At 35.4% G+C, this 21,895-nt stretch overlaps 1 protein-coding gene across 3 annotated transcripts in view; it reads right to left on the bottom strand.

Moving 5' to 3' along the window:
• LOC102683743 (BMP-binding endothelial regulator protein) overlaps positions 1–21,895 on the bottom strand; it is a 186,864-nt gene that overhangs the window by 141,093 nt on the left and 23,876 nt on the right. For 2 of the 3 annotated variants that reach the window (XM_015357052.2, XM_015357054.2), the window contains exons 10-15: positions 16,555–16,736; positions 14,682–14,758; positions 12,666–12,719; positions 12,099–12,201; positions 5,588–5,692; positions 1,364–1,378 (exon numbers count right to left, since the gene is read on the bottom strand). In XM_015357052.2, coding sequence (XP_015212538.2) covers positions 1,364–1,378; positions 5,588–5,692; positions 12,099–12,201; positions 12,666–12,719; positions 14,682–14,758; positions 16,555–16,736 — 536 coding nt within the window. The remainder of the gene's footprint in view (positions 1–1,363; positions 1,379–5,587; positions 5,693–12,098; positions 12,202–12,665; positions 12,720–14,681; positions 14,759–16,554; positions 16,737–21,895) is intronic. The other variant, XM_015357053.2, reaches the window with a different exon arrangement.

Genomic DNA, 21,895 nt, shown 5'->3' with positions numbered 1-21,895 from the left:
GTACCACAGAGAAAATATTAAATATCTTGTAGACAATCCATAACCATGGCCAAACAAAAGAAGACTTTGACAGAACACTATTCTAAAGCCTTTATCTTTCTAGGGTTTATGTCACCATCTGTCGATGTCCCAACAATTACTTTGGGTTACAATATTAAAGCATTCATATAATAAATCTTTGGAATGCAGAATGAGGTTTTTCAGCTGGCGAACGTTTTACCTAGCATCTTCTGCACCACTTTCAGAAAACAAAACCTGTTAATAAATCTGCTGTCCAGACATTTCCCTGGCTACTCCTCTATTATATGAGCTGGTGGTTTGATGAATTGACTGAATTGATAAGGTCTGCTATAAATCTTTCACTTGGACTGTCCTATACATTTCCTACAAATGAAATAACAATCTTATGTTCTATATGTAAATGATAGAAACAAAAGGCTCACATTTTAAGATTTTAAGTTTTGTGTTTATTTTCTCTAAATGATAAATAGTGTAAAACATCTGTACCAATTGGATTCACAAGAATCTAAGTGCACTGCAGAGTAAATACATTTGAAGTGCAATTACATCCAGGACATATAACAGTACTGAAGGTTTATGGCAATTTAAATTTCTTTTTCCTCATCAACTATATAAGAATTAGCATTAAGGTCTCACTTTTAAAAGCCTTTTTTCTCTCTCACTGTGCAGCTGCAATGATTTGACAGTACTGTAGATACTGACAGACTTCCTTAGCCAGTGACATGCCAGACTTGTGACCTGTGACTATTTTCTTTAAGTATTGCTCACCCCTGCAGATGTCTGTCTCTTCCTTTATTTTGAGAAAAGCATACAGAAGTGTGTTATCTAGACAGCAAGTCTCCCGTTTTTATCAGAGTTGGTCCAAGAATTAAGGTGGTGCTGATAGGGGTGATACCTTCACCAGTTATGAGGTAGGATAAGGAAATGTAATCACAAAACTTCAAGAATTCACATGAAATAACAAGTTTTAGTTATATTAGTCTGATGCACATGGGTTATTTCTTTCACTATTTTCTTGGTTACAACTTCTTTAGGTTAAATGTAACATCACTAGGTTGCAATGTTCTTTAAAGCACATTATGTGCTAACTTCTGTATCAGAGTCGTTTGTTTTAAAAACATGAAGGAGACACCTGTTGCACAGAGCATCAGTAAATCTTTAAAAACTGAAGCAGACAACGATGTTTGGTAGCAAGCCAGCATGCTGGAATGCTTTACTTCCACTTCGGATCTGTTTTCTACATACATATCAGATTTCTATAAAACATAAATATTCCTATTTAACAGCCTTCCTGCCCCTTCTGAATGTTCTGCTATCACCAGTTAAATAATATCATACTCACCTGCGGGGTTTAGCTCTGTTAAATGAAAGCAGTGCAAAGAGAAACAAAAAATTGTCAAATTAAAACATCTTAAGGAGGACAAGAAAAGTAGTTTTCCTCCCTTGTCCCTGTTTATTTAAGAGTACCGTTTCTAAATCACATTTCATTCAAGACCTTTGATATAAAATCAAAATCTGACTAAGCTTCTACACGTTAGCCCCCAGGAATCTATAAACATTTACTACGTAGACAAAATAGTAATCTCACAGAAGATTCAACATTAAAAGAGTAGATCAGTAAGAGTTTTCAAAAGTTGTTAATGGTTGAACACTATGGTCTACTCAATTCTTGCTACATCACAGGAGAAGGTAGGCTTCACAGGATAATCAAAGCTTTTTTTTAATAGACTAACTGGATGTTAGACTTAAGCTCAAGAATTCAAAAAACAAACACAATAACTAGTATCACTCAGATAATGGAAAATGTTGCAGTCCTAACATTATTCCTCCAGAGAGTACTAGTTGCACTACAAATGAAATAGAGGGTTACTCATTAACATTCATCGAATTATGATACTTAGTGATAATGATAATGGTAATTGGTTTAAGGACAATAAATTATGGAGAAATGACCAAAAATTATATCGACTGAGTCATGTTATCATATATTCACATTAATGCTGGAATGCAACTGAGAGCGAGCTGTGCTTTCTTAAAGATGACTAAGAACTACTTTAGTTTCGGACAACAGTTAAATTTATGTTTAAAGACTTCCAGGAAATTTTACTCCGGTGCTTCTATGGGAATGTGATGAATCTACAATTATAAGCGAAAAGTCCATATCCAAAAATCTTTGCAAGCATTACAAAGGACTGTGTTTTACAGCAAAAACGTAACTGAAAAAATAAACTCTAGGTTACAGATATCAACTCACATAGCTACTTAAATATGACTTTGTGATTATCATAATTCTGCAGTACAAATAACTGGGAGGATGGTATACACAAGTTTCACTGTTGTTAAATCACCAAATTAATTTCACAATAAAATAAAAACAACACAGAAAATAAGGAAAATTCGGGTTACAATTGTTTCCAACAACGTTTTAAACATAGGGTCATATTCATGAAACATTCACATAAAGTTAATCTCCCCACCTGTTTTTGAAACAAAAAATGCAAATTCAATGTTAAAAACAAAAGTAAAAAACCTTTAATATATTTTTAAGTTAGTTAGTACATATTAGTATGATAATATATGATTTCCATTCCTCATAAAATTTAGCACAATGGATACTTTTATCAATATGTCCTCATGTCCCTAGTTAACAATAATCCATGATCAAATCTGAAAGAAGCATCAAGTGTAAATTCCCTTGTCCCCTGTAACTGCAGGTGTTTGTTTTTCCTGTTGGTTGCCTCTCCTCCCACAATGTACTACTGTACCTCATTAAAAATGCAGTAAGAACCTAGATTTAAAACCCTTCCCGTCAACTGCAGTGTAGCTGAGAGATCCGGGAGAGAGAGAGAGTGGGTTTACGGGCAGCATGGCGTAGAAACATTACTCATTTTACATTCATCCCTGTGATAAGTGTAAATACAGACACTCACATGAATATACAACAAGGAATTGTCCGTATTCCTTTTCTGAGAGTCTCCTTCAATGCAGCAAACACTAAATCAACAATATGTACAAAAGTCAAAAGTGCCCAACGATGTTTCCCCTCTAAACTTAGTTTTGACTGTGCATTTTGCAACACATCAGGGGCTTGGTTGAATGTAGTATGAGAGTTAGCACTGGGTATCTGAAACCAGGTTATTTACAAAATTATTTTAGAGAAAATAGTCTTTGCTAGGCAACACTTATTTGTCAGTGAGGCATCTTTTATATACTGACTCCTGTGACACTGTCACACTGGATGACAAAATGGCGTGAGTGGGAATATCTATGGTTGGTTCTAGATCACAGGAAAGCAACCTGATCCCAAACCCCCATGGTTAAAATTTTATGTGCCAGTCCTTCAACTACAGGAATAAAGACCAATCATTCCTTATTCCTAGGGAAAGGGAGGGTACATTTGAAAGAGCAGGCAGGACGTAACATAATAAAATATACAAATGAAAGGAGACCATCCAGCTGTTTCTTGAAAGAAACCAGAGTATCAGCTTCAACAACACGGCTGGGTAAGCTTGTTTCAGACTCCCACAACCCTTGAAGTCTGTCAATATGACTGATTATATTCACCAGTTGAAAAAAGGCCTTCTTTATGAGATTAGATGCAAAGAAACAAATGAGCCTTTAGCTTCTGTTGTTTATAGATTCAATCTCAGCTAGGAGGCTCTTGACTTGAAATAGCCAAATGTGGAAGAAACAGAAAAATGTAAAAATACAATACAATAAACTATTTTAAAAAACAACAACTGAACACCCTTGTCTTAAGATCTGACACTTATTTCTATATCTGCCTTTAAACAAAATGTATAATGAGCAACCTGTCAGTAATTTGGAATTCTTTCAAGTCTCCTGCTCAGCACTAAGCCAAACCAAATATCTTTGAAATGAAGCTTAAATTGTTCAAGCCACTTTGCTTTTTTCCAGGCAGTAAATTAACTGGGGCGATACAAACAGTGCTTCTGTTTTTTTTTTTTCCCTCACAAAGTCATTACTTAAAATAGGATATACAAGGAAGCACTGAATTAAAATGACAAGTAAACTGTACTGTCTTGTATTTCATGTTACACACACGATGGTATAATAATTAGAGGGACTCGGATTTGTTTAGATTAAGAACGTCAGAAAGGTTATATTCAGCCCAGAGGAGGTCATTCAGCCCATCTATTCCAGTTGGTAGTTAGCAGCTACTCAAACCAAGGATCTCATCCAAAGGTAATCAGGGTATCAGCTTCAACAGCCTGGCTGGGCCGCTTGCTCCCCTCTCCCATGCAGGATAAAGAAGTGCCTCTTGTTCCAGGTTTATAAATGCTCTTCTACATCTATGTAGATCTTCTATGAACTTCTAGACAGTTTCCGTTTGTGTTTCACTGTCCATTCTGACGAGGTCTGCAGGGATTAATTTGTCAATGGCTTTGATCATTCAGAATACTCAGATACTCATGTCATCATCTCATCTGTTCAAAACACTAAAAAGGTTCAGTTCCTTGAGCCTGTCAGTGTAGGACTTTCCCATAAGTCCCAGGATGCATCTCATTGCTCTTCTCCAGTGTGATCCCAGAGCAGCAAAAGCTTTTCCATAACATGTTGATCACAATGGCACACAATATTATAAATTTAGCTTCACTAGTGCAATATAATATATGAAAGGTTTTATAATTTGAAGCCTTGCACTAAAACCTGGGAAAAGATTTTAAAATAATGGCCCTTTGACATTTTTGCCTTATGAGTAGAGAAACAACAACACTGCCTAAAAACTCTTCGACATTCCAAATTTAACGTCATTAAGGATCATTTCCACTTAAAACTTTCCAAAGGAATCAATAGCACAAATGCTTCAATTTACATTTTAAAAAAGACTTTGTACTAGGAGGCTGTAAGTCATCCCAGCAACACAGAACGTTCCAAGAGCTCCAAAAGCCAACTTGATGGTGCCGTGCATATAACTGCATGTTTTAAATTAGATCTCTTGCGCTTTGCTTGAGTGAACGTTATACATTTATAACGTTGATCAATATTTCCCTGATTATCTAAGAAGTCAGTCCTTGTCATTAAAGGGTTAAAGACCTTAATGGTATACCATTCTGAAAACAGTATTATTCCTGTTTCCTATACCAAGCCCTGAATGGGGATACTGTACACCAGTCCAATTAAGCACATTGTAATGTATGTAGTTCATCATGAAATGTTTTATGTACTGTTAGCAGAATGTGCTGCTCAGCTTGAGGTAATAGTTGAATGAGTACCAGATTTCCATGAAAATGATTTGCTGCATCACAAATGCTGTCCTTGGGACCAATAATTTTACTTCAGTCTACTGATATCTGGACTTGCTGTGCAGACTGGTGAAATTCTCCTGAATTCCAGACAGAAAACTTTGTGACAAACAAATGAGGTTTAAACATTACAAAACGCACATACTCTGTATTTTCCACGGACTCGAGGGTAACACATTGCTACACTTGCTTTAAAAAAAAAACGAATTCTAAGACAAAGTTCCAGGGTTAAACAAAAAGCAAAAGACATTAAAAATACAAATTTTCTGGAAAAATTTGGTTGGTTTGACATGACTGACCTGTAGGTGTGCTGTAGGAAACTGCCACATCTCCTCCTAAATCAGCTGGTGGGTACTCCCCATTCAGAAAAGCAGAAAACACCACCAAAATAGATGATCCCGGTCCTATAAAACAGTGGTAAAGTGATCTATAGGACACATTTAAAGCAATAAGACACGGTAGTTTATTCTGTATTCATAGTTTGTATAATGGAAATTATATTACTAAGATATTTCCAAAGCTTTTTTAAAAAAATCAGACATAAGAGTTCTGGTCATAGTTCAACATATCAACACTGCTGTTGCCCGTATGGCCATGCACGCCTGTCTCTCATTAAGATGGCCATTCCTATTCTCACAAATAAAAAGGGGAACTTGCAACAAAGCTGTGCATGCTGTGTTTTAAGAAATAATGCACTGTTTAAATATATTTAAAAAAAGCTTCAAATAGACCAAAAGAGTTTCCACTACCACCCCCTTAATGGTGTTGTTAAAAGTATGGTTTCCTCCACAATAACATCTAACTCTCAAACAAAATCAACAAATCCTAAAGCAAAGCAAATTATACTCTAAATATTTCTAGCATTTGCAACCAATGATATTTTTAAATAATATGAGTTCAGACATCAGAAAATGAGCAATCTTCCTTTAATTAGTAAAAACGGCCAAAGTTGTATATTTTCTAGGATCTGGGATGGCAGGGTAATCGTTTTAAGGTCTGACAGAAATTTCTGACTTCCATACAAGTTATGAAACTACAGAGAGAAGTCAATACTGTGCCCTCCAATAGTATTGGAACAGTGAAGTCTAATGTGGGAATTTCATAATGAACAAAACACAAACTGACAACTCAGCTCAACAATTCAGCTCTAACCTCCTGGGTCAATTAAAGAAATTGATAGGCTTAAACTTCTATGTTGAAGAAGCAAAGTTATTAGGACAGTTGGCTGATAGGTGTCTCATGTTGTTCGGGTGTTTAACCGCTGCCGATTGCACTCATAAAAGAGCTGTGAACATCCTATCAACCCGTCTCACTTCGACTTCAGTGTCTGGAGTCTGGAGTCAAAAGTCAAAGTGGAAACCGTAGCACTTTTGTTCAAGAAAAGCAGCCAATTCTGAAGCTGAAGGAAAACCTCAATCAGAACCACAGCACAGAAAATGGAAATAGTCAAATCAACCATTTCGATTTATACCATATAAATGAAATATAATAAAGAAGGAAGTAACCACGGTTATAATTACCAGACGAGACTTTAACTTTACACAAAGTTTGGTAAATTAAATGGGTTGCAGTGTTTGCCATTAATGAATAATGAAATCAAATACCAAGATTCATCCTCAAATTTACATATAGGAAATATGTCCCGATGACTTAGTATGAATGGATTGAACAACAGCATGTTTTTGTTGAGATGATCAAATAGATATTCGTAACTATTGCACTTATCATTCATATTAACCTCATGATCACAAATCCAAATAGTTAAACTTACCACACCGACCTCTACTCTGAGCAACCTGAATGTGTTGTCTTTGTCAAGACATTTTTCTACAACTTACTCATTAAAAACCAAGTTACAAAATACAATAAAGGAAAAAAAAGACTAATTGCCACAAAAAATACACATTGTCAATGCTAAATAAAGCAAACACAATGATTTTTCTAAAAGATTTTATGATAGTTTTCAGGAGCCTTTTAATATTAACCTTCTTGTTATAAATGTTTGAAATTCTTTAAATTACCCATTGAATTGATGTGAAACAAACCATAAGAGCCTCACTACGACACATGACTTGACCCCAGAGTTGAAGTATGCCATTTACTCATCAATGAAGGTAAAATGTGCATCCAGCTTTTGTCTTAAATCAAATGGGAATGAGTTATGATCACATTTCACCTGAGGAAATGTTAAGGAATACCTACGGCACTGTGTAGATATCATAGATCTCAGAGGACATACCAGTGCTGACGCTGAGCTTCCATAGGTAATTATACTGCATTTAGTATTTTGTTTTCTGACATACCATCTGTCATTTTAAAAGCATTTCAGGACAAATTAAAATGCACACTATCCTTTTTAAGGCAGATGGGGAAAGGTTTTCCATAAATAAGACATGCTTCTCATCCCTCCAAAAGAAACTATGTAAGTAAAAATAATGAAGAGTAAGTACAGGTTTCTATAAAGGTCAGATCCTAATGAGATATCATCTGGGAAATGTTCATCCAGTGATTAGCCGGCAGGTTGCAGTGTGTTAAGGTACAGTCTTGAGAGAGGATCTTTCTGCAGGATTTAAATAATTTCAGATTTCACAGCACTATTGATCCCTGTTTAAGCATCAAGGAAGGGAGCAAGCTTAAGAAACTTCCAGCATTTAATTTACACAGAAGAAGGATTCCTTTGTGATTTTTTCCTCCTTAGAATTCAGATAATAACAAAACCTCCAATATTCTACACTTAAAAGAGAGAAGACAATAGCCATCTCTTTTTCAGCTATACCTTCATCTTTCATCTGCAGTCTGTATCCGTGTGCACATTAAAGGACTGCGATGGTTAAATGGCACACATTTTTAAACACTTTATTTGATGGAAGAAATATTGTGGTATAACCTTTTGTAACTGTGTATCAATTTTATGAAGAACATTCGATAAGAACCAAATTTCTATAATTCAATCAATTAAATAATGACATTTTAACTAGTTAATAACAGAAAGGACAACAAAAAAGAGACTGTTGTACAGAATTCCTAGCAATACACATTGCAATTCAATAAGTCCCTACCTTCAGACTAACGTTTTAATATAATTTTTCTGTACACGTGTTGTTCCATTCTCAGTTTCATGAGAGTAAGGACTGTAAGACTTACAGAAGCTATCAAAGAAAACAGAGTTTATCAATAATTATAATTTAAACATACATGTATATCACGAGTAATCTTTTATTGATTGTGATTGATTGATTGTGAATATTATAGAGGGGTAAATGGCTGTTCTTTCAAAATTGTTTAAACATAATATTGCACAAATTAACACATTACTTTGCTAATAAACCACAGACATTAGAGATGATTTTATCTAATATATATATATGTTAGATACTTTATAGTTTATATGGGTATTAGTGGATAAGAAAACCAATTCAATAAGAGCCTCAAAGAATAGTGCATGAAATTTCTTTGCTTTCTGGAGTACATCCAAAAAACATTGATTTAAATCCAATATTTTTTTTCTCCTAGTGTGCAGAGTTGTAAGGGAAAAACCACATTTCATCAAATAAGTGATAAAACCTCACTATGCCAAGGGGGGACACTCTTATCTGAAAATAAAAACAGTGGAGATTAGCAGGTCAAAATAGAAAAAAAAAAGATATTTATGAACGCTGTTCTTCAGAAAAACAAACTTCTACAAGAAGAATGATCATCTGTTTATATTCTAGTAGAGCTCTGAGAAGTCAAAAGCAGCACATTAGTAAACAAAAACGATAGCACTTTACATTTTGTTCTTTCTGCATTTGTGGCAACTTTTCCCACAAATAACCATGATAGTGCAGCAAGTTTCTAACAGCAAAGTATGTGAACTTCAATTGTTCATCACAGTCAGCGGCAGTCAGTTTCTATATCAGCACAGCACTATCCAACACTGCCTGCAGCCCTTTCCCTGTGCTGCATCAACTCAACTGACATGATGACACATATTTTCAATAGAAGCTACATTAAGCATAAAAACGAGCTTTTAACCTTTATACCTCTACACAGTTATAAACAGTGCGAAACGTGTTTTTTTCACTGGGAGCCGGACTGAAGGTTGACACCATTAAATGAAAAAAAACAAAGAATATAAGCTCTTTTTCCAAGCTCCTTTTCTTTGCCCACGTAAACGAAACACTTTGTCTCCAACCTCTTTTAACCTTCTTCAATATTAATGTCAGCCTCTCAAGTCAGTAAAAGTATGCCTAGTACTTTAGGATGAACTTCAGAATCACATTCCACAGGCCAGATATATAACAGAACAAATAAACCAAGCTCTGAGTGTAATTCTAGTACTGTTTATCATCATTTCAGGTAATGGGGTGTGAAGCACCGAAACTCCCTTTAAAACGTGCAACATTCCTGCTTAACCACATGGTGGCACTAAAAAAACCACCTCTGTAGAGAATGACACCTTCAAGGCAAGACAGGAATGAATGCTGTTGGCATCTGCTTAAATGTTTTTTTTATTTTAGGTCTCTAACACCATAGCGGACTATAAAAACATTACTCCCTCCACATACATTACGCATATTCAAACAAATATATATTTGATTATAAAATAAAGGTATATAAAGTGCAATTTCTCCTCCACATCTGCTCATACATGACTATGAATAAGTAAGAGGCCCCTGACCTGTAAATGTGAGAACTGTTTATATGTAGGTTTAAATATAGACAGAATGAAGTGTTTTCTCAGGCACATCTTACAAAGTATTGTATTATATGTGCCACTGATGAAGACAGATGGATAGATGGAACTTGGTACCAGACATACTGTGGTTTCTTCTAGCATTACTAATTAAGTCTTTCAAATGAACAACCCTGTATGAGTCCTTCTCAAAAAACACATTGCAGAATCTAGAATGTAAGAGTTTAGGCACCATCTGAAAAGAAGAAAACCCTAATTTAAAACAGCGACTTTTCCAAGCTAAAAGCTTTATTTGAGATGACGTTTTAATATATCTGAACTATTTAAACAATAAAGCAAAAAAAAAGAAAATAAAAAAACAAGGCACATGGTTGTTAACTAAATGTTTTAATTGGAAAGATCTTCAACTTTGCTCATTTAAGAGGTATATAGTACATAATTCTTTGCCCTGTGAAAATGTGTACCAGTTTGCAAAATGTAGATTACTGTTACTGTGATAACTGATTTTACTGAAAGGCAGGACATTTATACACAGATTATAATAAACAGACAATGAGGTTATACATTTATTTATTTTTTTAATCTGTACAAGTTTTAATTTTAGTTGAGCTGCTGAGTTACTTAAGTAGAAGCATAGAGAGATCACTTTGCATTTTAAAACATGTTTATTACTAAACAGCTGGCTTAGTAACTTCACACTCACTTTTCCAAACCCTTGGATATGAAATGATTTCAAGCCAGAGGAAAGGGAAACGCTGGAACACTTGATTATTTCTTTTAGATGCAAATATCAAAGCCAGATTTCTGGCTGATTCACTGAACTAGTACGATATATTCTGTGCTTCAGATAAAATGCATAAACAGTTGAAGATCAAAATTACTTTCTAAGATACTGCTACCGACACCTGGCCACACACTTGACAAACTTTTTAGTCAAGTTGTACAATAGTCTTCTTTGAAGAACTCTGACAATTTACATGTACACTTTTTATTTTTTTTTAAATACTAATGAAGGCCAAGTATGAAGCTAAGAGAGGGCACACAAAACCAATAAACATCCCATTTTAGTTGGCCACTGCAATAGAGTGTGTCTGTTAGGTGCATGAGGGTCTGCCAAATTCTAATCACTTCAAAGTTTGTTTAAAAGGCTGTAAAACAAGTTGATATTCTCAACTCAAGTGAAACATAAATTAACATTTGTGAACATTAGGTGTTAATTTAAAAAATTTGGCTTGTAACTAATATAATTCTGCACTTACTCTGGAGGGTGTTGAGTCAGTTTTCACAGAAAAATACACCAGTACTTCCACTAACCAATAAAGAGTAGGTTGTTTGGACAACCTACTGATAGACAGCATTCATGAAGAAACAAGTTCACTCAAACCCAATCCAGGGCAGACTCAGAGTGAGAAATAATTTTGTGAAAAAATAAACACCAAAAGATACAAATATGACTTTACTTTCAAATAAATAGTTCTGTGTAACAAAAATGTAAATGTATGTTATGAGCATTTACAACTGTTACTTTATCTAGACTCCAGTTATTAAGGAAAAAAGCAATATATCATTGTCAAAAAAAAAAAGTAATGCTTGTTTGTTCTGCGACAGGCTTTAGCCTGTTGACAGGTTTGTCCTGGTAAAAAGCATGGGGCCTGAAAACTCTTGCATTCATCTAATAAGCACATCTTTGATATTAATTTCACGTTAATTTAATTAATAGTGTAGCCAATACAAATATAATGTAACAATACATTTACAGGCTAAGAATTTTTTCGGAATAAATTAATTCACTGAGGTTCACACTAAAACCAGCTACTACAGTATGTGTTTTCTCATATACAAAATTAAATATATATTTATCTCCATAAGAATACAAATCTACTGTATTTGTACAGAGAAACATATCCACTACATATTCATTTGTTCTGTTTCAGGTACATCAGTACATGAACTATCAGAGCACTGTACCTTATTTTGAGTAAAGTTTAATGAAAAAGCATGAGGATGAATATGAAATACCTGTACTTTCTGTTCTATCATTACATTTTGCATTTCAAATTGCTTTGACATGTCTTATTTAGGTCTGTGCTTTGCAGCAGGTACTACAGCCCTGACACATGTCCTGTGACACTTACCCATTGAATCTAAAACAAACTGCTCCCGAGTGACTGCCAAAGGAGGCTGAACACACACTGTCAGTTTGGGATTCAGCACTGTCACTCTGCTTTTCGCTTTGATCTGATCACACACAAAGAAAAAGGATCAAATATTACCACATAACACTGTGCATTTTCAAACGCCTAGGCACAAATTAGTCATATAAAAAGCTGCTCTGGCTACACATATAGATTTGCAAGGTACTGTTTTTCAAAATGTGAAATACAGGTGGTTCAATTCTACTTTCACTTTTTAAAAGTAACAATTTCAGAGTCAGAGCACAAGATTAATAGCCTGACTTCCCTTTCATAAATTAATCATTCACATTTTTGCCTTAGAAAGCAGGCCATTCTGTTTTCACTAGTAATTCCACGACTTAAAATACTTTGACTGCATGTCTATCTAAAAAAGAATCACTGCTCTTTGGCTTGTGTTATTTGTCATGTGTAGGGTTTTACACCATAACAAAATCCTGATACCACTGATACCATTGAAAATGTGAAATCATCTTTCTGTAAATCCTTTCAGGAAAAAACAAACAGTACCTTTACTGTGATAGAAGGGACAGTTAATCCTCCTATTTCAGAGATGGCAGCTTGCTGCAAAAGAAACCATGACCATTACAAAAAACGCAAAACCACAACTTACACAAAACCAGTGTCCTGTTCTTATATTCTGCACAGTGAAAAAATAAGAATACATTGTTATGCTGGCACTCCTTTATGTTTTACAGTATGAACTTTTCAACAGTTCTAAACTTATTACAATCAAGCCTAACTTTGTACTGAACACTACTAATTACAGGTAATATTTGAAGTTGGAAAGCAGACAAAGCAATGACAATTGTTTTGGTAACCAAGACAATTAACTAACCATCAATCAGCTACAAAATAAAAAAAGAAACAAAGTTACGCACTGTTTCGTAAAATTTTATGTTCCTAAGTTTCCTGAGAGCACCATGTGATGTATTCCTGTTGTTTTTCTTTTGTATATTCTATTGTGTGGGTGCATGTTACCTTTGTGTGTCCTGATGATTACAAAAACAAATACCAAAATCGGCTATTTAAGAACAACTACATGGCACACTGCCCCTTAATACTGCATGCGTGTGACTTAAATCTGCTTCTGCTTAAAATGCGTATTCCAGGTGAAAATCAGAATTCCTTTTCAAAGACTAATCTGACTGAAACAGCAGGGCAGTGATAATTCGAAATAGATAAAAGCTGAATAAAAATAAGCAATGCCAAGCAAACTAGGAAATGAAAAAATCCGCAGCCTTAAAGGGCTCACACCGACATATCAAAGTCATGTTAAATACCTTTGTCGGGATCTGGATTTGAATGATTTAATATTATTAGATTTCTTTACAAAAATGTCAGATTTCAACTCTGTATACAGATCAATATTCTGTTGTTGCTCATTTTCTTTATTTAGAATACATATTTTTCTAAATGGCTGTACAACTAAACAGGCTGCTACCTATGCTGGAGGTATTGTAACAAGATCGTGTTCTAAGATGTGGTTTGGTCTCTCAGGAGGATCAACTGTGTTTAGAATTGTTCTCCAGAAATCAAATTATATTAAACTATTGCAGACCCTATCAAGTAAGAAGTAAGGAAATAAAAAAAAATGTATCTAGATTTATATCAATAGGTGTATACAGTATAAACCTCATCAGTAGGTCATATAGCCACCTGTTTTTATTTTTATATCACATTTTATTATTTTGCTGGCACACATTTCAAATACCACAAGCAAGTCAAGCACAAATGTGGCTCTTAAGCATCACTTAGACTGTTATGCATCAAATATGGATCTAAGAATGGAGTAGCAGAAATACAGTACATGCCACCAATTTACACTACTTTTAAAGAACGTTTTGACAGTTATATAGTTGCATATATACAGTTTAGATCACGCTAAACTAATAACCAGTATATAATGTGCACCAGTAAAATGAAATATCTGGAAAAAGGTGCAATGTTTTTTTATTTAATAAGGGGATATTATATCTTTGTAAGACATTCACAAAAGTATATTATTGTGACTGGTAGTTTACATTGGATGTGTTTGACTAGTCTGGTTGTTTTATTTAAAAAACAAAGAACCATGTCACCAATACACGTTTGAACTGCTTTTGGATGTCTGCCAAAGGCTAAAATAAACCGCATTTAATTAAAAATACTTGAAACTATGACTCACGTATGGCAGACACTGTAGTGTATAATTTGCTTTACAGTAAGTAAAGAGAAATCAACAATGATGATCTGCCTAAAAAACAGATTCATTTCACACGACGGTGGCAATTTCGGGATTGAAACAAGTAGTATGTTAATATGCACTTAGAAAAACTTGATTTTGGAAATATTACATAGCTCAGCCCTTTTGGACAACAGATTTCAGAAAAAAACTATCAATCTTTTCAAAAAAGGAAACCACGTTTTATTTCTTTACTCACTTTAAATTAAGCTGAACTGGAAAAATGAACTCTAAATTAAACACAGGTGTGAGTAAGTTAATTTTCTACACATTTATACGGCGATATTAATGAGTTCACTTACAGACACCGTGTCCATGTTAATAGAGATGGAGGGTGTTATTGTCAAATCATCTTCTTTGTCAGCCTTAGGCAAAATGTCTGCAAAAAAAAGGCAAAAGTGATAATGTACAGGCACTCAGGTGCATCCAGACAATATTTTGAATATACTCTTTCTTCGGTTACTTCTTGTTACTCTTACACTCTCTGCAATATTACCACTGGGGACCTTCCCCAACTACAAAGCAATTATTGCTGAACGTTTTGGTCTAATTTCACACTAGTTCTAGAGCATTAGACGCGGATAAAAAGGGGATGCTGGGAAAAGGCAGTGCATCCAAGTAAGGGAGAGATATACTGTAGAAACTGAAGGACTGCAAAATACATTTTGAAGCATCTGGACAACAACCCATGAATAAGACTAGACCTGACATAGGTTCTATCCATATTTTAATGCAAAAGCTCAAGAGCTACGCAAGGTTTTTTTTTACAAAAACAGATATTAAATCCTTCAGCCCTCTGAATGGTTAAGGATTCTTCCCCTCCAGCCAGCAGCAGAGAGGACGCAAAAACCTTATGTCATCACCCTGTACGGTTTCAAAAGAAATAAACCTCACTCTTCTAAAAACATACAGAAATAAGGATACATCAAATTAACCATAAAAACGTACGCAATCCACAGCAAGCAGTGCATGTTTTACATCCGATCATGGGAGCTACTGCTTTGAAGATTACCCAAAGTTCGTTTCCTTTCTTTATACGCATTCATTTACATTTATTTTGGGAAATACATAATTATGTAACAATCTGTATACAATGCTTACACTATATTACAACCCTTAAAACTGTGTTCTGGTAAACCGTACTATTCATTATTTCAATTGTGCATATCCACATGAAGGACGATGCCTTATTAATAAAACAGAGTGTATCGTAACCTCTAACTGGTACAGTTTTAGAGGTCTAAAATGCGTTTTGCCTTGTTAACAATGTAATTCTGGTAAGACGACGCTGTAAGAATTCCATAGCCAACAACTTACTGCTGTAACAGCTCTCACAGAGCGAGTCACTTTCATCCTGTGTATCAGATGAGTAAATAAATTCTTCGTACGAATGTAATGTACCATCAGTGCAAGGTTCACAAAGCTGCAAATCAGCATTTCAGTTGTTATTCTAGGCACTCTTTGAAGTTTGAAATATCTTTTCCAAACACTAACACCAACCAGTGATTAATATTTTCTTGGGATACTTAGCACAGTTTAACCCCACAGGGATTACCTTGCAGCTTCAGAACAGGTGAAGTCAACAGTCTTATAGTGAGTGTAACTGGGGCAATGGTCATGGGATAAATGGGCCACAGTATCAGATTTATTATCACAGAAAACCATCCATCTGGGAGGTTTATTTTGTTATATTTTGCAGGAAAGTGTATCGCAGCAATATAATCCCAACGGTTTATGAAAAACTAGGGGAAATAATTTTAGTCACGAAATTCCTCAATGTTATGTTGAGAAAATATGTCAGGTCTTGGAGTTTAGTTTTACTGAATAGATATAATTTGTTTTAACACAGTCTTTCTGAGAAGTTAAGGTTAATAGTTAATTATGCAGCATCTGTAGTTAGGATTTCATTAGTGGCTGAACTAATCAATAATCAAAAAAGGTATTAGAAAGCTAGCCCTTATAAAAGTCTGAAACACTACAGATGTTCTGCCTGCTGAAAAGCCTTTCTCAGGACCATTAGATCAGATACAGTTCTAGTTAATTAAGCAAATAAAGTGAACACTAAGTTGTGTGCAATTCTGTTAGGACAACCTTTAGCAATCCACTTGTGGATGAATACTGTGAATTCTACAAAATTAAACATGCCGATAGACCGCCACGGATGAAGTCAATTACCTTGCACCTTAGATGTCTCTTTGATTATCTTTTGCAGCTCTTTCATCTCGGAATCCATTTCTTCATAGTTTATTTCCCTGGCCTCCACTTTCGGAGCCTGGTAAAGAGCAGGGTCTGTCCCTAAGTAGGAGCACTGCAGCTGACCTTCAGAACTCAGGGTAACCACCACACCCTTCAGGTCCCTGCAAGAAAGCAGAAACAATCACATCAGATTAAGTAACCATGTTAAGATCTAGGTGGGGAGCTGCGTCAGCATGAGTAGGCTGCAAAGGAACAAGTAATAGGTTTATTCCATGCTGGAAAAAAAAGAAGAAAGAGAACACAACGTTTCGGCCGTGGAGCCTTCTTCAGGTGTCTCACACCTGAAGAAGGCTCCACGGCCGAAACGTTGTGTTCTCTTTCTTCTTTTTTTTCAGCATGGAATAAACCTATTACATGTTAAGATTTATAAGTCTTCCCTTTTTAGCCATAATTAACTGGTTGAAATGGCAAAGCAGTGATAGCTGCAGCTTATTTCAGGTTCCTGGTATCTTTGGCAAAGCAGGAAGAAGAGTGCCAATAAGGAGGTTAAGGTAAGGTGATGTACAACTTACCTCTAAGATCTAAAGAACCATCTAAACATGCTATTTGTAGTTCAGTTTAATCTTGTTGGATTTCTTTTATTTTACTTGGGAATGTTCAGGTCTAAACTAATGATGCCCATCTAAAGATAAAGATCACCCACTTCCTGGTATGATATAAATGGTTAAATTCAAACCTAGTCAACTGCTGATAAGAACATAATTTATCAAATGCATGACTCACACTGCTATGAAATCGTAAATGAGTGAGGGACAGGTTTAATTGCCACGCATTAGGCATGGGTATCAAGTAAAGATATTTCAAAATTTCAAATAAAGGTTTCTCTTGAAACTAACTAGCTTAAGACATTGAAAAACTGCAATGTAAGCCTGTGAAAATTTTAATTGGCTTCAGATGCCACGTCTTCTTAGAGTGTAGAAGCAATAATTCCATCACAAAGACCCCAAAGCAGCAGTGGGCTTTTATACCGCTGACCAAAACACCTGTGGACAAAAATCTAAAACAGAATTATTTTTTTTACGACTGCACAAGCTAGCTCACTGCCTTCCCAAGAAATCAGTTTTTTAAATGGCCTCTTCACAATAGGGAATACTATGTTTCATTTACTACTTTTTTTAATACGTCAGGAAGTCAGAAAATCACAAAATATACAAAGCAGTGGGCCCCGGCAGTACTGAAATATTAATATCCATCAACACAAATTTTGTGTTGGTCACATTTGTCATTATGCAAGACTGAACTCCATTTAACACTAAAACATTCCATCTTTTAAGCATCCATACTGCCATATCTTAGGGTATTTATATGCAATAACTTTCCCGATGCTTTCAATAACTTGTATGGATGACCATATACAATTGGTATTTCAGCAGAAATCAACATCATGTTGCAATGCCTATGTATTTCTCTAAAAGGTAATATCTTTGTCTTAATAACAGATTTTTAATAATAAAAATCTTTGAATCTAGGTCACTGGCTAGTTGATTGCTGAGATTCTGATGTTAAATAAAGAAATTCTTATGTCCGCAATTGTAACTGTTACTCCTAGAATCTTCCATATACCTCCATATACCCAACATTTAACAGCAATTTAGGTAAATCTTACTATATTATTTAACTGTGTAAAATTTAACATTTAATTTTTATTACTCTAAGAAGGCTTAAGTAGATCTTCTTAATAGGTTAGTATAATCTATGATTTTTCTATAAAATTTGTGAGGAGTGTATCTTTGCAAAGTCTTTTTTTATGTTTTCAAAAAGTGCTTACAAATGTATTATTAGGAAGCGACTTCCTTTCAGTATTTTATAAAACTTACAGTATGTTGCGTGCACACTTTCCTCCAATCTACTTTTTATTTAACTTGGCAAAAGTTGTTGGCAGCGTGTTAGTATAATCTAGGTCTACACTGTATCTGCTTATACAGCTGGGTCAAGCAACATCTGATGGTATAGTCCTAGCCGAAAAAGCCAAATAAATTTGAAATCAAATAGCATTGAAGGGAAAGCTATAGTGACAGTAATAAAGACATTTTCGCTCTGATGTTGTATGGTAACCATAGCTATGACTATAGAGGAATTCCTTGGATGATTTTAGCAAATGCATTATGACAGATCAGAATATGGGTATCTTACAAAATACCTTTTTTTTTCCTTTCCCCTAGATGTAAGGAATTTTATAGTCTTACAAATTCCTACACTGTGGCCCCCAGAACTAATCAATCTGTTACTTTTATTTGCTGTCATAAAAAGAGTGACCAGGCAGCCCTACACACTGCTCCTGGCTGCTCTCTTCTGGGACTAGACACAGGCAGTCCAGATGTCTTGTCCATCTGGCCAACTGGCCATCTATCTAGGCAGCCTTTTCACACAATATTCTCCAGTGTTTCTCAGCAAACTTAACACTCAACAGGGAAATAAATGTGCTATAGTCTTGTCCAGCAGTTCATATACCCAATATTTAATTACAAGAAATGTGGACTCCAACCAGGCTGAAATCAAAATGGGAAACTGAAAACCACTTACTGCTGCCACCAAGCTGCAATAAATGTAACTTTCCAACTTTACACTCAACCTTATACTCCCATATGCAGAACTGAATTATGAACACCCGCGAGGGCAGATGAGTATGAGGATGGGTACGACAGTGGATATATACAGCAGAAACCATGATGAGAGCTGTGAATGGTGGGCCTTGTTTCAAAGCCTCATGTAAAGAGTCAGCCCTGCCTTGATTCCAGATGACTGAAGACTAAACCTGGGCTGTTTTAGCCATTATCACCAGAGAGGGCATAATATTGTCAGGGATAGAGAGTTGTTACTGACGGCATTCTGGGTCTTTCCGACAAAAACAATAAACGGCAATACGTCATAACCACTTTGTACAACTACATACAACTACTTTGTATGCAACTACTTTTTGTATCTCAGGATTTATTTATCCAATATTTTGAGTTAATTTAGTGTCATGCGTTAGCATGGCTACCTGCGAGGTGCAGTGGTGTCAGTGGAAGTCATGTCCGAACGTCAGCTGAGAGTTCTGACCACTGTTACACTGCAGATTACCTTTCCTGCAAATTCCACATTAAAAGGGCAAAACTGTTACTGTTACTAAAGGTGTTACTGTTTGTTTGTTTTATAGTTTTCCATTTAATCAGAAATTTGCCATGATTATGGAGGCGTGGATTCAATGTTTTAAATGTACCCATTATTGCAGGAATTACTAACAAAAAGGACATCAATTAAAAAAAACATTATGCACATTGCACACTGGTGGTGGTGGAGGGGAGTCCCCATTACCTGTAAAGCGCTTTGAGTGGAGTGTCCAGAAAAGCGCTATATAAGTGTAAGCAATTATTATTATTATTATTATTATTATTATTATTATTATTATTATTATTATTATTATAGTCTGCGCCAGCTCCTAAAAGTCTTTAACACACGCTTGTATTTCAATAATCATGATCTTTTTTCTCAGTGAGCTGTCACCTATACCATCTGGGCCAATTTCATATAGTTAGACCAAAGAGTCTGATTTCTGGTGGTAAACCTGGTGCTGAATGATGATAGCTGCTCTGTGAATTTGTGTGATGATTTATACAAAGGTGTTCTTATCTGTGATACACAAACCTATTCCGGCCCTCCACATGAAAATTAAGCTGTTTTAACTGAGAACATTTAATGTATTCATAATTTACTATGCTTGCCAGGATAGGCTCTGGCGCCCCAGCAGAGTGGAAACTGGAAAAAAAAACAAACAATGAAACACAGAAGTAAAACTGACAAAAACATCATAAATCCCTGATCTGAAATTAAGTCAAACCCCAGGACCTCACTAAAGGCTGATCAGGGACTGCAAAACAAAAGCATGTATCCATCCAGGACAAATCTTGTAAAGAAGTGCAGTAAATCATTTATAAAACTACATAATAATCTATAAACCAATGCTGCACTCTGGAGCTGTTTGGAGCTTCATTTGCCTTAACACACCAAAGTTTACATTACATTCTTTCCTTTCTTTATCCCTTTCCTCTTCCTGCACTGCTGCATATGGACAATTATTTCTCCTCTTAATTTTCAGGCTGTTCCCTGACTATCCTTATCTGCAGCACAGCCTTACAGTTCCTCACATATCCAAGCTGCAAGTCTTGTTTGAAGATTCACCAATAACCTACTTTTCTTTTAAATTACGCAAAATAAAAAAAGTGTATTTTCTGCTTTCTGCATTATAACTTCTTTATTTTCTGCTTTCAGGTTTTATTAATAAGTGGGCCAACACTGAATCTTATTTAACAGTATAAATAAGCATAATTCCTATTTTTTCTTAAAGCTGTTAAAATGAATTTCTGTATTGTAGGCCTATGATACAGACAAGCATCAAGGTAAGTATAACGGCGAAAAGAAAAAGAAATCTGAGCCCTGGAATTAGGTTTCAGATCATCATCACTGGAAAAAAAAAGAGCTTTCTACATTGGAGGAGTGGATTCTGTACTGAAAGGAAACTGGAAACTACAAATGAAAAAAAAGGGTTTAACCTAGCCTCACACCAAAAAGTGACAAAATAAACTCCCTTTCAGCTTAAGATCACAAAACGTCTTTCGCGAAAGGTCATCTGAGGTGCCATCAGTTTAACTACCGACACAGCTTTCCTTTACCACAAGAAGGGATGTACCTGAAAGCAAAACAAGGCAAGAGCACTAAAGGTGCTTACTCTGTTTTTAAGTTAATCTTGCCGTGGATGAAGAGACGACAGGGCTATCAGATAGTGCAGGCTGGAGCAGAATGCTCAGTTTTTCAGCATTGTGTTTTCAGTCGCGTTTTGGCAGACGGGAATTCGCAAGAGATGTAAACTGATGAAGTTGCAGGCTCTGCTCAATGGAAGGCGTCCTGAACTATAACAAAAACCTCATTTAGCCAGCGATGACAGATTTGCTCTTTAAAGTGTAAGTAATATTACGGGTAAAGGTAAACAGAGCTGGGAAAAGGAATAGCTCATCCATGAAGAACAAGAATGGAGAAATCTCCTTCAGACAATTTTCGCTTCCCCAATCCTTTAGTTGTAAGTGTTATCAGATCAGAAAGAATCTAAATAAACAGTCCATTTGAAGGGTATAAAAACCATCTGCGTGTTGGGACCTTGTATAGAATGGCACTCAATGTTCTGTGGTCTAAAGTCCCATCAATACCAGAGAAAGTCACTGACCATCACCGAGATCAATTTTAAAAAAGGTTTGAATTGAGGTATTTCTGACATTAGATTTTT

The sequence above is a fragment of the Lepisosteus oculatus genome, chromosome 10 (assembly GCF_040954835.1).
Source record: "Lepisosteus oculatus isolate fLepOcu1 chromosome 10, fLepOcu1.hap2, whole genome shotgun sequence".
Lineage (NCBI taxonomy): Eukaryota > Metazoa > Chordata > Actinopteri > Semionotiformes > Lepisosteidae > Lepisosteus > Lepisosteus oculatus.
This window is presented reverse-complemented; position numbering and strand designations above follow the sequence as displayed.